Genomic DNA, 14,576 nt, shown 5'->3' on the forward strand with positions numbered 1-14,576 from the left:
CGTTAACGCCCGCAATGCATAAGAATATAAGGAGAGCCAATAATAAATCTGTATAGGTTTATTCAAAGGGATGCGGGTGGCGCTGTGGGTTAAACCACAGAGCCTAGGACTTGCCGATCAGAAGGTTGGCGGTTCGAATCCCCGTAACGGGGTGAGCTCCCGTTGCTCGGTCCCTGCTCCTGCCAACCTAGCAGTTCGAAAGCACGTCAAAGTTCAAGTAGATAAATAGGTACCGCTCTGGCGGGAAGGTAAATGGCGTTTCCGTGCGCTGCTCTAGTTCACCAGAAGCAGCTTAGTACTGCTGGCCACATGACCCAGAAGCTGTACGCCGGCTCCCTCGGCCAATAAAGTGAGATGAGCGCCACATCCCCAGAGTCGTCCACGACTGGACCTAATGGTCAGGGGTCCCTTTACCTTTACCTTTATATCCTCTCCTGCCACCCTGAACATTCCCACACTGCCTTCATGTGGAAAAACGCAAGCAGGACAGAAGAGAGCGAAGCCTCATGTATTTAGAAAGGTCTTTGTTTTCCCATTTCCTTTTTTTACTGAGTTACAACATAGAACCAAGACGAAAGAGAAAGATCTGCAGACGGTCTCCAGCGGCTTTTAGGGGGTGGCCCCCTTCTCGGACGGAAGTCGGGAGCAGAGCTCGATGAACGAGACGCGGAAGAGGTGAGGAGGGGGCGACGGACCGTGAGGTGACGGAGGACGGGTGCCCACGAAACATGCAGGGCAAGGATTTGGCGCCCCAAATCCTGGAGGGCTGCGCTACAGTCCACATGCCGTGGCTCCCCCACCTGTTGCTACCTGGGTGGGGCCTCGATTGCTGGAAGCACTGTCGGACGAGGACAGTCCTGGGGGACCCAAGCAGGCCTTAAGGGACCTTTCTGCATCCTGGTGGTCCCCGAACCATCATACCTGCGTCGAAGGTGCAAAGAGGGACACATACATCACACACACACACAAACTCTTTGAGCGTTCCTAGGGCCAGGAGGAAATGGTGCACAGCTGTGGGACGAGACCACCATGGAGAAAGAGGAGGGGGGCGGAGCTAGGGGTGGAATGCATAGATTCAGGATCCGGCCCGGGTTGGGGATAAGCGAGAAAGCTTATCCCTGATGGAGCGGAGGACGAAAGAAATTCACAGGTCGATCCGTTCTGCTCCGGGCCCCTCCGGAAGTCGCTTCCCGTTCACGGTGTGTCGAAACAGACTTTAAATATTGCCTAGAGGAAATTGCCCCCCCTCCCAGCTCCCCACACCTCTTCATCCTGACCCTGGTTGCAAACCTTTCCTGCTGGGAAAGCTCATCAGGTCCCTTCTGGTTATTGCAGAGGTCAGCCACTCAGAGGGCAGGTATCGCTCTCTGTTGTTCCCTTGGACTGGCCCAGAAGAGCCGGGGGGGGGGTAAAAGAGGGGAGAGGTACCATAGGGTCCCCAGGTCCTGCTTTTTCCGGGGGGGGGGGGCCACCAGGAGGTGAGACAGACTCATAATCGCCATCTCTCTTCCCTCCCAGCCAACGCCTGGGCTCCTCCAGGTTGGGACCACTGATGGGGAAACCGAGGACTGCACCCCAGAGGTCCCTGGCGGCAGGGGAGGGGGGGCAGGGCAGGTGGGAAGCTGGAAGCCCGGTTGCAAGACCCCCCCCCCCCCAAAAAAACCCCGCCTTGGCTCATCCTCAGCAGAAGCAGGGAAGGGAGGGGAATGGATAACTGATGATGGGTGAAGGTTCGCTTGGCATGGCTGATGGAGAGACCGGCCTTCCGAGCAGCGGTTGGGTTAATGGGGGGCGGTGGGGGGGGGGACAGGTCTCAGTCCTCACAGAGTTGGGGTGGGGAGGGGTACGTGGCGCAAGGGGCCCCCTCTTCGAGGGGCAGGTGTCCAGGTGTGCAGGCTCCTTAGGGCGGCGTCCAGCTGCTGGTGTATCTCTTTACGCAGGGGTAGAGGAGGAGGCCCCCGGCAAGGACGGCGAAAAGAGCAAGGGGCCTCATCCCTCCAGCTGGGACCTGCAGGGGAGGAGGAGAAGGAGAAAGGGGGGGTCAGCGAGGGAGCCTTAAAACCCACCCACCTGGCTCCAACCCCACTCCATGCACTAGGGTTAATTGAACCACACGGACATCCGCAGGCGTGCATCGCAACCCGCGCTTTCGGCACGCCGGGGGGCGGGGGGCTCGTGTTCGAATCCCGCTTGCTGGGTCGCCGCCAGACATCTGGTCGGCTGCCGTGAGAACAGGGTGCTGGACTAAAGGGCCATTGGATTGATCCTGTAGCCTTTTACGTTCTTATGAAGGTGATTCCTAGGAAGGCGGGTAGCTCAGCCATTTATCTATCTATCTATCTATCTATCTATCTATCTATCTATCTACCTATCTATCTATTTATTTCTCATCTGGTAGCTCAGTCATTTATTTATTTATTAATTTATCTATCTATCTATCTATATATTTATTTAGGGACGTGGGTGGCACTGTGGGTTAAACCACAGAGCCTAGGACTTGCCGATCAGAAGGTCAGCGGTTCGAATCCCCGCGACGACGGGGTGAGCTCCCGTTGCTCGGTCCCTGCTCCTGCCAACCTAGCAGTTTGAAACACGTCGAAGTGCAAGTAGATAAATAGGTACCGCTCCGGCGGGAAGGTAAACGGCGTTTCCGTGCGCTGCTCTGGTTCGCCAGAAGCGGCTTAGTCATGCTGGCCACATGACCCGGAAGCTGTACGGCGGCTCCCTCGGCCAGTAAAGCGAGATGAGCACCGCAACCCCAGAGTCATCCGCAACTGGACCTACTGGTCAGGGGTCCCTTTCCCCTTTACATATTTATTTATTACTGAGCTCAGTCATTTATTTATTTATCTATTTATTTATTTCTGAGCTGGTAGGTCAGTTATTTATTTATTTAGTAAATGGATTAGTCACCCTATTATTATTTTTTTTATTTTTTTGCCAGGGCAACTCAAAGCGACTTACAAAAAGAAAAGAACAAAAAGACATGCATTAAAACCAGGTGGGAGAAATACGTTAAAACACCCTCTCTTATTCTGGAAAGCCATCACTAGTTACAAGCTGATATAGCTCAGTCGGTAGCTATGCCAGGGTTGTGGATTCGAGACCCGCATTAGGTAAGAGATTCCTGCATTGCAGGGGGTTGAACTAGATGACCCTCGTTGGTCCCAACTCTATGATTCTGTCAAAAGCCAGAGAAAGGCCTGGTTGAAGAGGAATGGATCCCACTCACTGTCTTGGCTTCTTTGCTCTTTGGGGCTGGGGGGGGAGATTTTTTTTCCTGATTTCCCCCTCTAAAAACTAGGTGCGCCTTATGGTCCAGTGCGCCTTATGGAGCGAAAAATACGGTAATGGGCAGCCAGGATTGGCATTATATCCTCAAACCGGTGAGCAACCGGGCTGCCGAGTTTTTCAAAGGGAGGTTGTAGGAAGTGCTTCTTAACCCTTCCAGATGTTTCTGCCCTAGAGCCAGGGCCAGATTTCGGTTTGATGAGGCCCTAAGCTACTGAAAGTAATGGGGTCCTTTCTATGTCCAGCTGCCCTTCGTCAACAACCAATGGTCGCAGTTTTTTGTGTTGAATATATGCTAGATTGTAATTTATAGACCTAATAGGTATCTAAAGCCATTTGCACATAACAAAATATGTATTTTATCAAAGTAATATTTTGGGACACTGTAGTCTAAACCACCAAGCCTCTTAGGCTTGCTGATCAGAAGGTCGGCGGTTCGAATCCCCATGACGGGGTGAGCTCCTGTTGCTCGGTCCCTGCTCCTGCCCACCTAGCAGTTCGAAAGCACGTCAAAGTGCAAGTAGATAAATAGGTACTGCTCTGGCGGGAAGGTAAACGGCGTTTCCGTGCGCTGCTCTGGTTCCCCAGAAGTGGCTTAGTCCTGCTGGCCACATGACCCAGAAGCTGTACACCGGCTCCCTCGGCCAGTAAAGCGAGATGAGCGCCGCAACCCCAGAGTCGGTCATGACTGAACCTAATGGTCAGGGGTCCTTTAAATCTGGCACTGCCTAGAGCTCCCGTCAGCCCCAGCAGGAAAACCTCTGGAAAGGCGTCCCTAACCCAAAGTCTATTTTTTAAAAAATAGGAATTGGTTTGTTCCTGCTCTGCCTCACCGGAGGAGGAAACGCAAGCATGGGGAGATGATTTGTTGTGAAGGGGGGACAGGGTGTGCGGCAGGCGATGGGTTGGGGAAGGAGGTGAGAGGGGGGGTGCAGGGCAGGTGCATGGGTGTGACTGCAAGGGGAGGGACGACAACGACAAAGCAACCAAATGTTGGGGACGGGGAATGTGTGTCCTTGCTTCATGCAGGAGACGCAAGCCAAGCGCAGCCTAGCAGACCAAGCGGATGATACCAGTACCTGATTCGGGGCGTTAGGAAGACATCTCAGCCCGCCAGCACCAAAGCAGGGCTACTATGATAACCAGTCCTATGAGAGGGAGGGAGATGACAGCAGGAGGGTCGGGTGCGTGGGGGACCTGTGGGGTTCCGGGGGGGCGGTGTGGGGAGGGAGAGCGTGGGATGGAGGGCGGAGGGGACGCCACAAACACCACGGAGGGGAGATGAGCCGAGGCAGGGGACGAGAGAAAGAGACAGAGGAGAGAGAGAGAAAGAAAGAAGTTAGGCCACAGGGTGTTTCGGCTGCCCGTGTGGGACAGGGGTCTGAAATTTCGGGCCCGGATCCTTCTTCAGAGCCGCCTGCGTGCTATGACTCTGCACCCAAGAATTTGGGGGTCTGGGAAGGAGCTGGCTATGCAGAATTCCTACCACCCACCGGGAAAGGGATTGCGATTGTGCTGGAATTGGAGTCAGTCAATGTGTGTGTTTAACAAAGCAACCACACGTGACGTTATGCAGGAATTGCTGTGTCTCTCGAATCCTGTCATTTGGCGGACTGATCCCCACATAGTTTCTGGCGCTGCTATAAGTGCTGTGTGATACCTGTTCCGCATTTGTAAGAAATCTTTCCGTGCGACGCCACCTACACTTTCAAACTTCCTGCCTAATGACACCAGGCAGTTTCCTTCCCTGTATATTTCTCAGCGCCTGCTAAAAACATTTCTGATTGGTCAAGCCTACCCAGACACGGGTGGAGCTGTGGGTTAAACCACAGAGCCTAGGGCTTGCCGATCAGAAGGTCGGCCGTTTGAATCCCCGCGACGACGGGGTGAGCTCCCGTTGCTCAGTCTCTGCTCCTGCCCACCTAGCAGTTCAAAAGCACGTCAAAGTGCAAGTAGATAAATAGGTACTGCTCTGGCGGGAGGGTAAACGGCGTTTCCGTGCGCTGCTCTGGTTCACCAGAAGCGGCTTAGTCATGCTGGCCACATGACCCGGAAGCTGTACGCTGGCTCCCTCGGCCAATAAAGCGAGATGAGCGCCACAACCCCAGAGTCGGCCACGACTGGACCTAATGGTCAGGGGTCCCTTTACCTTTACCCAGACATGCAGAACGCGGATATGTGTTTTAACCTGCTTTCAGTTTCTTGCTGGTTTTACCTTTTGAACATTTCAAAGAATTGCTGTTACCGCTAATTTTATTTTCCCCTTTTCTTTGTAAACCGCGTTGAGGTATGTCTCTCCCCACCCCCACCCCCAATCAAACGGTGCATAAATTGATTTATGAAATAAACAAATAAAACGATTAATATGTCCCTGTGGAGACACTGAGGCGGATGGTTCTTAAAAGCCTGTCTGGAGAGGACCGCTGCGTTTCAGAAAGGTTTTGCCCCCAAATTCAAACTTGAAGCAAATTTCCCGTGATTATCTGATTCATGCTGTACTTGTGGTGTTCATGCTATTGCTGTTTGTTGCTTGTAAACCGCCTTGAGATTCATTTGAAAGGAAAGCGGCATAGAAATGCAATCAGTCAATCAATTAATCAATCAATCACCCCTACTTAAGGGAAAGGGTTGCTCCAGCCCCCAGCTCCCCACTGGACAGAGCAGAGCAACCCGCGACACACACACACACACACACACACACATATGCCCAAACGCCTCTGAGGATTTACCCGTCCTCCAATGGGGATGGTGCCGTTAAGTCTCTCAATCTCTTCCTTGCACATCCGCAATTCCTCGTGCAGCTGCTCCCGTTCGTTCTGGCTGAGCCAACACTTACTCTCCATCTCCCGCAGGATGTCCTGGGTTTGGTCGTGCTGCCAGAGAAGTAGGAAGAGCAGAGGGTCAACGGACAAGCCGGGCATCCCTTTGCGTATCTTTCCGACGCATGGGGTCTTAGTGGGATCCAGGAGCAGCTGGTGGGACTGGGTAGGGCAGGAGGCACGGAGGCCAACAGCAGGTGGCGCCAGAGCCACTGTCTGGGCACAATGTGGTGGTCAGGTGGGATTGCTATGAGGAATTATGAAAAATGGAGCAAGCCGTTGTGTCAGCGATGAAAACATTGCTTGAGTGGGATTGAATCATTGACAATAATTTCTGATCAAATCCCACAAGCCTCTGCTTCTCTGCCCCATTTTCTCTACTGCCCATTTTCTCTTCTTAAGGGCCAGGAAGAGAATTCACAAGGAGATGGCAAATACTGTCTTTCCTTGCCTGTCCTTCCTTTCCTGTTTACCGCCTGTCTATGACCTCCAGGGTTTGCTAAATGCCTTCCTCCTTGATTCCTGTTTTATTTAGCCTGAACATGTACGCATGCTCAGATTAGTTCTTTGTAGCTGAAAGGATTTCTCTGATCTAACTTTGTCCCATGTGGTTTTTTCGAAATGCTCAGGGGAAATGTAACAAGCGCTTGTTAAAAGTTCTTTTGTTAATAAAAGGGACCTGGGCCAGGATGTGACAGATTATTATTGGCACTCCTCCCAGAGTCTTGCTGGCCAAGCCTCGTGTGCATTTTATTAATCAGGGTCCAATCCTTCCTTTGCCTTCGGAACGCAACAGCACAGCCAGTTGATTCTTGTTTCGTCCCTATCCTCTTCCCCTTTGCTAAGTTTGGCAGGCAGAAGTCCTGGAGTGAAGGAGGAGGGGAAATCTGACAGGCCGGGCTACCCTGCTGGATGGGCGGTCAAAAATAAGGCAGGCAGGTCGAGGCCGGATTGAGGTTGGTGGGGCTGTTCCCCATATGGGACCAGGCTCTGCAGATGCAACCCCTCAGATTCAGGTGTACAGTTACCGTAGTGGGGTGGGTGTGTCTTAATAATAATAATAATAATAACTTTTATTTATACCCCGCCCTCCCTGGCCAGAGCTGGGCTCAGGGCTGCTAACACCAATAAAATCACAGTAAAAACATAATAGGTGAAAAAGAGGGGGGGGGGACCAATTTAAAATGCAGCCTCATTTTAAAAGTAGCCCATAGAACAAAACCGTAAGGGGAGGGGAAACATAAGGGTCAGACAGAGTCCAAACCAAAGGCCAGGCGGAACAGCTCTGTCTTGCAGGCCCTGCGGAAAGATGTCAAGTCCCGCAGGGCCCTGGTCTCTTGGGAAGGAGCGTTCCACCAAGTCGGGGCCAGTACTGAAAAGGCCCTGGCCCTAGTTGAGACCAATCTAACCCTCCTTGAGGCTCAGGACCTCCAAAGTGTTGTTATTTGTGGACCTTGAGGTCCTCCGCAGAGCATACCAGGAGAGGCGGTCCTGTAGGTACAAGGGTCCCAGGTCGTATAGGGCTTAAAACCAGCACCTTAAATCTGATCCTGTACTCCACCGGGAGCCAGTGCAGTTGGTAAAGCACCGGGTGAATGTGATCCCGCGGCGAGGACCCCATAAGGAGCCTCGCCGCAGCATTCTGCACCCGCTGGAGTTTCTGGGTTGGTCTCAAGCGCAGCCCTGCATAGTGTGTGATGCAGCAGCAAAGAAAGCTAACACTATTCTAGGCTGTGTCAACAAAAGTAACGTGTGCAGATCAAGGGAAGTCACAGTGCCACTCTATTCTGCCTTGGTCAGACCACACCTGGGATACGGTGTCCAGTTCTGGGGACTACAATTTAAGGAGGATGTTGACAAGCTGGAAGATGTGCAGAGGAGGGCGACCAGGGTGGTCAAGGGTCTGGAAACTAAGCCTGATGAGGAACGGTTGAAGGAGCTGGGTATGTTTAGCCTGGAAAAGAGGAGACTGAGAGCAGATATGAGAGCCATCTTCCAATATCTCATGGAAGAGGGAACAAGCTTGTTTTCTCCTGCTCCGGAGGGTAGGACTCGAATCCGTGGCTTCCAAGTTACAAGAAAGGAGACTGGTGGCGGTAAGGAAAGTGATGGGAGAGCACACTGAGAGTGTGGACTGGCCCTTGCTTGGACATCACATCATCTAGCTTCCCCAGAACGAGTGCTCATTAAATAGCCAACCGTGGTCTAATCTCCCTGCAAGCGATCCGGTTTGCAGGTCACCCTAAGAGCAGCCTGTGCTTCTCCAAAGAAGATCCATATTAATAAATGTATACAATACTGTGACACCAGTCTGCGGCTGCACAGGATTTGGAAGCTGGCGGGTGAAAACCAAGCCCTAGCAGTCACGAAATTAAAAGACGCCTGCTTCTTGGGAGAAAAGCAATGAGAAACCTAGACAGCATCCTAAAAAGCAGAGACATCACCTTGCCAACAAAGGTCCATATAGTTAAAGCTCTGGTTTTCCCAGTAGTGATGTATGGAAGAGAGAGCTGGACCATAAAGAAGGCTGATGGCCAAAGAATGGATGCTTTTGAATTCTGGTGCTGGAGGAGACTCTTGAGAGTCCCATGGACTGCAAGAAGATCAAACCTCTCCATTCTGAAGGAAATCAGCCCTGAGTGTTCACTGGAAGGACAGATCCTGAAGCTGAGGCTCCAAGACTTTGGCCACCTCATGAGTAGAGAAGACTCCCTGGAAAAGACCCTGATGTTAGGAAAGATGGAGGGCACAAGGAGAAGGGGAGGACAGAGGATGAGATGGTGGGACAGTGTTCTCGAAGCTACCAGCATGAGTTTGACCAAACTGCGGGAGGCAGTGGAAGACAGGAGTGCCTGGTGTGCTCTGGTCCAGGGGGTCACGAAGAGGCAGACACGACTAAACAACAACAACAACCAAGCCCAGACTCCTGCAGTTTGCATGCATATTTTACTGGACCCTGTAAGGAAGGCCACTGTACTGCTAACGCAGAGCTGAAGCACAAGGATTTCCCACCAAACTCCTGATCAGCACCTGTTCCTGTATACGTCATGCCTACCTCACTTCCCTCTTCCCTCCCTGCTCTTGCCGCCTCTCCCGCCTTCCGCTCTGCCGCTCTCCTTGCCCACTCCGGGAGGTCGAGATGGTCCTTGTCTTCCGTCCTGTGCTGGTTGCGTGGGGCTTGGTCGCTCTGCCAGGGCAAGAAGAGGGGCACAGAGGGCAAGAGGGTCAAGCTGTGCCCTCCATCCAAAAACTCTGTGCCTTGTTGTTTCTGACCTGCAGAGAGGGTTACTGGCTTTCTCTGACCAAGGGGAGCCTTCCTGAAAGTGTCCAGAAAGTGGTGTTGGGAGATGAGTGTTCAGACCCCTGGGCTCTCACTTGTGGGGTGCCTCAGGGCTCTGTCCTCTCCCCCATGCTTTTTAATATCTATACGAAGTCGCTGGGAGAGATTATCAAGGGGGTTGGGCTGGTGTTCTCCATTATGTGAATGATACCCAGCTCTTCCTCTCTTTTAAACTGGAACCAGTGAAGGTCCTGTGTGAGTGTCTGGAGGCACTTGGAGGATGGATGGCGGCTAACAGACTGAGGTTGAATTCTGACAAGACAGAAGTACTGTTTTGAGGGGACAGGGGGCAGGTGGGTGTGGGGGATTCCCTGGTCCTGAATGGGGTCACTGTGCCCCTGAAGGAGCAGGTGTGCAGCCTGGGAGTCATTTTGGACTCATAGCTGTCCATGGAGGCGCAGGTTAATTCTGTGTCCAGTGCGGCTGTCTACCAGCTCCATCTGATACGCAGGATGAGACCCTACCTGCCTGCGGACTGTCTCGCCAGAGTGGTGCATGCTCTAGTTATCTCCCGCTTGGACTACTGCAATGGGCTCTACGTGGGGCTACCTTTGAAGGTGACCCGGAAACTACAACTAATGCAGAACGCGGCAGCCAGACTTCTGACTGGGAGCGGCCGCTGAGACCGTATAAGACTGGTCCTGAGAGATCTGCATTGGCTCCCAGTACGTTTCCGAGCACAATTCAAAGTGTTGGTGCTGACCTTGAAAGCCCTAAACGGCCTCAGTCCTGTATACCTGAAGGAGCGTCTCCAGCCCCATCGTTCTGCCCGGACACTGAGATCCAGTGCCAAGGACCTTCTGGCGGTTCCCTCGCTGCGAGAAGCCAGGTTACAGGGAACCAGGCAGAGGGCCTTCTTGGTGGTGGCGCCTGCCCTGTGAAACACCCTCCCATCAGATGTCAAAGAGAAAAACAACTACCAGACTTTTACCAGACTGCCCTGTAGAACACCCTTCCTTCAAATGTGAAGGAAATAAGCAGCTATCCTATCTTTAAAAGACATCTGAAGGCAGCTCTGTTTAGGGATGTTTTTAATATTTAATGCTGTTCTGTTTTTAATACTTGAATGGGAGCCGCCCAGAGTGGCTGGAGAAACTCAGCCAGATGGGTGGGGTATAAATAAATTATTATTATTATTATTATTATTATTACTATTATTATTATTATTAGGCTGCAGATCCCATCAGCCCCAGGTGGCAAGACCAGCTGGAAATATCTGAAATATCTGGAAAACCCCTGATTGGAGGAGGCAGCTTTTTCTGGCTGCCTTAAGAATGTAAAAGAGCTCTTTTTCTTCTTTAATAAATTATACATTATACACCATTTAAAAACCTCTCCCCATACCTGCACCTGGTCCGGATCCGCCTCACTCTCCTCCCTCCTCACCTGGTAGCGCAGGTCAGCCTCGCTCTCCGGTTTCGACAGCTTCTCCTCCTCGTCTCCCTCGCTGGCCGTGCACGCCATCTCCACGGACTTGAAGGAGACGCTGCCGCTGGCGTGGGGCGTGGCCCGCCAGTTGATGGACGGGGGGTGGTCCGTGCTCCCCTCGGAGTCCGAGTCGAGGGAGGGAGAGTCGTCCGACCTGCTCCTTGCTCTGTTCGGAGGGAAAGGACTGAGAGGGAGATACAGTGGTGCCTCGGGTTACAGACGCTTCAGGTTACAGACTCCACTAACCCAGAAATAGTACCTCGGGTTAAGAACTTTGCTTCAGAATGAGAACAGAATTCTATATATGTGGTCGGAGTGCAAAGAGATACTGGGATTCTGGGAAAATATCTATAATGAACTGAAAAAGATGTTTAGATTCTCATTTGGGGGGAAAAACAATAGAATCCTTTCTCCTAGGTATCATCTCAGAGGAAATAAAAAGAAAGGTCAGACCAATATTTACCGTATTTTTCACTCCATAAGGCGCACGGGACCATAGGGTGCACCTAGTTTTTAGAGGGGGAAATCAAGGAAAAAAATCTTATTCAGCTTCTTCCAGAGCTGCTGGGGCTGCCAGGGGGAGCCCGCCCCCCCCCCAAGCCCCAAAGAGCAAAGAAGCCAAGACAGTGAGCAGGATCCATCCCGCTGCCTGTCTTGGCTTCCTCTTTAGCCGTGCGCAACCTGTCCAGCCGGGAGAGGCTACACAGGGGTAAAGAAGCCACAGCCATTTGCTGCCTCTCCCTGCCGGAGGGGCTGCGTGCGGCTATCCCTGAAGCCTTTGGAGAGTCTTCCTCTCCTGGCTTCAGCCAAAGAACCTGAAGCCTGCGGAGCACAGTGGGAACTGGTGTTGCACTCCGAAGGCTTCAGGCGGCTATCCCTGAAGCGTGGAGAGCAAGAGGGGTCGGTGCGCACCGACCCCTCTCGCTCTCCAGGCTTCAGCGAAAGCAACGCGAAGCCTCCGGAGCGTGGAGGGAGCGCTCCCTCTGCGCTTCGGAGGCTTCGCGTTGCTTTCGCTGAAGCCAAGGAGCCTGCATTCGCTCCATAGGATGCACACACATTTCCCCTTCATTTTTGGAGGGGGAAAAGTGTGTCCTATAGAGCGAAAAATACGGTATGTATGCAACTACGGCAGCAAGGTTATTGATTAGACGCGCAACAGGGCTGAGGAGGGACTTTAACTCTTTCCCACTCCCACTTTGCTCCCGGCACAAAATCCTTGCTTTAAAGCTGATATTTGGAAAGGCAAGCGAGTCAGTGTGGTGGGAATGTAAGAAGGTAAAAGGTTTCTGGGAAATGATTTACAATGAGTTGAAAAAGATGTTTAAATATACATTTGTAAGGAAACCAGAAACCTTTTTGTTAGGAATAACAGGAAAAGAGATAAATAGAAGGGACTATAAACTTTTCCAATATGCAGTAGTAGCGGCAAGAATACTAATGGCCCAAAAATGGAAACAAGAGGAACTACCGACCATTGAAGAGTGGAGAATGAAACTTATGGACTATGCAGAATTGGATAAAATGACTGGGAAAATTAGATACCAGAGGGATCACAAGTTCATCGAGGACTGGGCAAAGTTTTCGGATTATATGGAAAACATCTGTGATGAACAGATAACGCTAGCGGGTTTTAAAGAGGTTTTGTGACAGTCGAGGGTGTATTGTAAAAAAGAAATAGTGACGAAAGGATATTTTATTGGCAATATTATATAGAGAAAATGCGTAAAAGACAGTAAATATGGATGACTGGTGGAGGAGCTGGTGGAAGTACAAAAAATTGGAAATCTGAGAACATGATTGTGTTGATTAATTTGTAAAGGAAAAACTGAATAAAAATTTATTTTTTAAAAAAAGAGAGAGAGAGAGTCAGTGTGGTTTAGTAGGCAGCGTACCGGGTTAGGACACGGGAGACGAGGGTTCAAATCCCCGCTCGGTCATGAAGCTGCCTGGGTGGCCTCGGACTGGTCACAGTCTCTCAGCCGAACCTACCTCACAGGGTTGTTGTGCGGATTGAGCTGGCAGGGAGGAGAACAGGGGATGCTGCCTTGAGCTCCTTGCAGGAAAGGTGGAATACAAACGCAATCGAATAAAAAGTTCCAGCTCCTCGTGGTCCTGCCACAAGTCACTCGCCGCCACACGCAATCCCGGGACATCGAGACTCACCTGTACTTCAGGGCTTCCAGTCTCTCCAGCTGGTTGACCATGATCTTGTTGCTGTCCTGCAGGATTTGGTACTCGTTGGTCAGTTCCTGGTACTTAATTCTCAGCGTCCGGAGATCCTCTGCAAAGCACAGCCACCGGCATGAAAGATCATGTGCTGCAGCCGAGCAGCGGATATCAGGAGGATTATTCCATCTGATTCAAGCTTTGGTGGGTAAGATTGCCAAAGTCTTTTTTTCCTGGATGCCCGCCCTCCTTCCACTCCCTTCTTATTTTTAAAAAGGTTTCTGCCAAGTGCGTAAAACAGAACGTATGCAAAAGTTAGGTAAAGGTAAAGGGACCCCTGACCATTAGGTCCAGTCGCGGACGACTCTGGGGTTGCGGCGCTCATCTCGCTTTACTGGCCGAGGGAGCCGGCGTACAGCTTCTGGTTCATGTGGCCAGCAGGACTAAGCCGCTTCTGGCGAACCAGAGCAGCGCACGGAAACTCCATTTACCTTCCCGCCGGAGCGGTACCTATTTATCTACTTGCACTTTGACGTGCTTTCGAACTGCTAGGTAGGCAGGAGCAGGGACCGAGCAACAGGAGCTCACCCCGTCGTGGGGATTCGAACTGCTGACCTTCTGATCGGCAAGTCCGAGGCTCTGTGGTTTAACCCAAGTTAAATGCGCGTAAACTGTGGACTTTCTGCATTGGGTACCGATTATTTCCCTGCCAGGTCTGAGACCTTTTTCTCATGGTTCCGTGGCTGTGCCTTGCAGAAATCCAATTTCCCGCGCTGAATTGATGCCCGGTTAAGCAAAACCTCTCTTCGGATGTTCTGTGCATCCGATAAGATCTGAGTCAGACGGTGATGCCGAATTTTCGCAAGGCACAGCCATGGAACAACAGGGAAAGCTCGTGGTGAAAGTGAGGGTGAGCCTTAAGGGTGTTTAATTTGGAAATAAGTCATTTGCTCATTTTTTTACTTACTGGTTCTCCCCAGGAAGGAAAAAAAACCAAAAACATATTAAACGGGAAGGAAAGGCAGGAAACACAGTATGATGAGCACCAAGTATGATGAGCACCGGTCGCACAATAAATGCCACTTTGGAAACCCCCAACAATTGCTATCAGACCCAGTCAACAGGCCAATATGCTCACAACCTGTGCTGGATTTACGTATAAGCTAAACAAGCTATAGCCTAGGGCACCACTCTCTTGGTGCCCCCAAAATAATTAAAGGGGAAAAAACCTGGATGTACATTTCCAAAATATAAAATAAAAAACAAATAAAATAAAACCTACATTCAGCAAGAGTGTTTTGTGTTGTGTAGGCTCCAATGATGTAAGGAATGGGCCCCGCCTGCTAGCCTGCTCCCTAAAATATCACTAGTTTGCTCCTTTCTATATATAGGGTCATGGGATTTGGGTGGCGCTGTGGGTTAAACCACAGAGCCTAGGAGTTGCCGATCAGAAGGTCGGCGGTTCGAATCTCTGTGACAGGGTGAGCTCGCATTGCTCGGTCCCTGCTCCTGCCAACCTAGCAGTTCGAAAG

The 14,576-nt window shown here is 51.4% G+C and overlaps 1 protein-coding gene across 6 annotated transcripts in view; it reads right to left on the bottom strand.

Moving 5' to 3' along the window:
• Positions 1-509: 509 nt before the first annotated feature.
• Positions 510-14,576, bottom strand: part of CCDC136 (coiled-coil domain containing 136) — a 48,064-nt gene continuing 33,997 nt past the window's right edge. For 3 of the 6 annotated variants that reach the window (XM_083700630.1, XM_083700628.1, XM_083700626.1), the window contains exons 5-9: positions 13,042-13,159; positions 10,837-11,062; positions 9,166-9,297; positions 6,021-6,164; positions 510-2,008 (exon numbers count right to left, since the gene is read on the bottom strand). In XM_083700630.1, coding sequence (XP_083556756.1) covers positions 1,901-2,008; positions 6,021-6,164; positions 9,166-9,297; positions 10,837-11,062; positions 13,042-13,159 — 728 coding nt within the window. In that variant the 3' untranslated portion in view covers positions 510-1,900. Of the gene's footprint in view, positions 2,009-4,370; positions 4,489-6,020; positions 6,165-9,165; positions 9,298-10,836; positions 11,063-13,041; positions 13,160-14,576 lie in introns of all 6 variants that reach the window. The other 3 variants (XM_083700631.1, XM_083700629.1, XM_083700627.1) reach the window with 2 other exon arrangements.

This window comes from Podarcis gaigeae (assembly GCF_964106915.1).
Source record: "Podarcis gaigeae genome assembly, chromosome: 10".
Classification (NCBI taxonomy): domain Eukaryota; kingdom Metazoa; phylum Chordata; class Lepidosauria; order Squamata; family Lacertidae; genus Podarcis; species Podarcis gaigeae.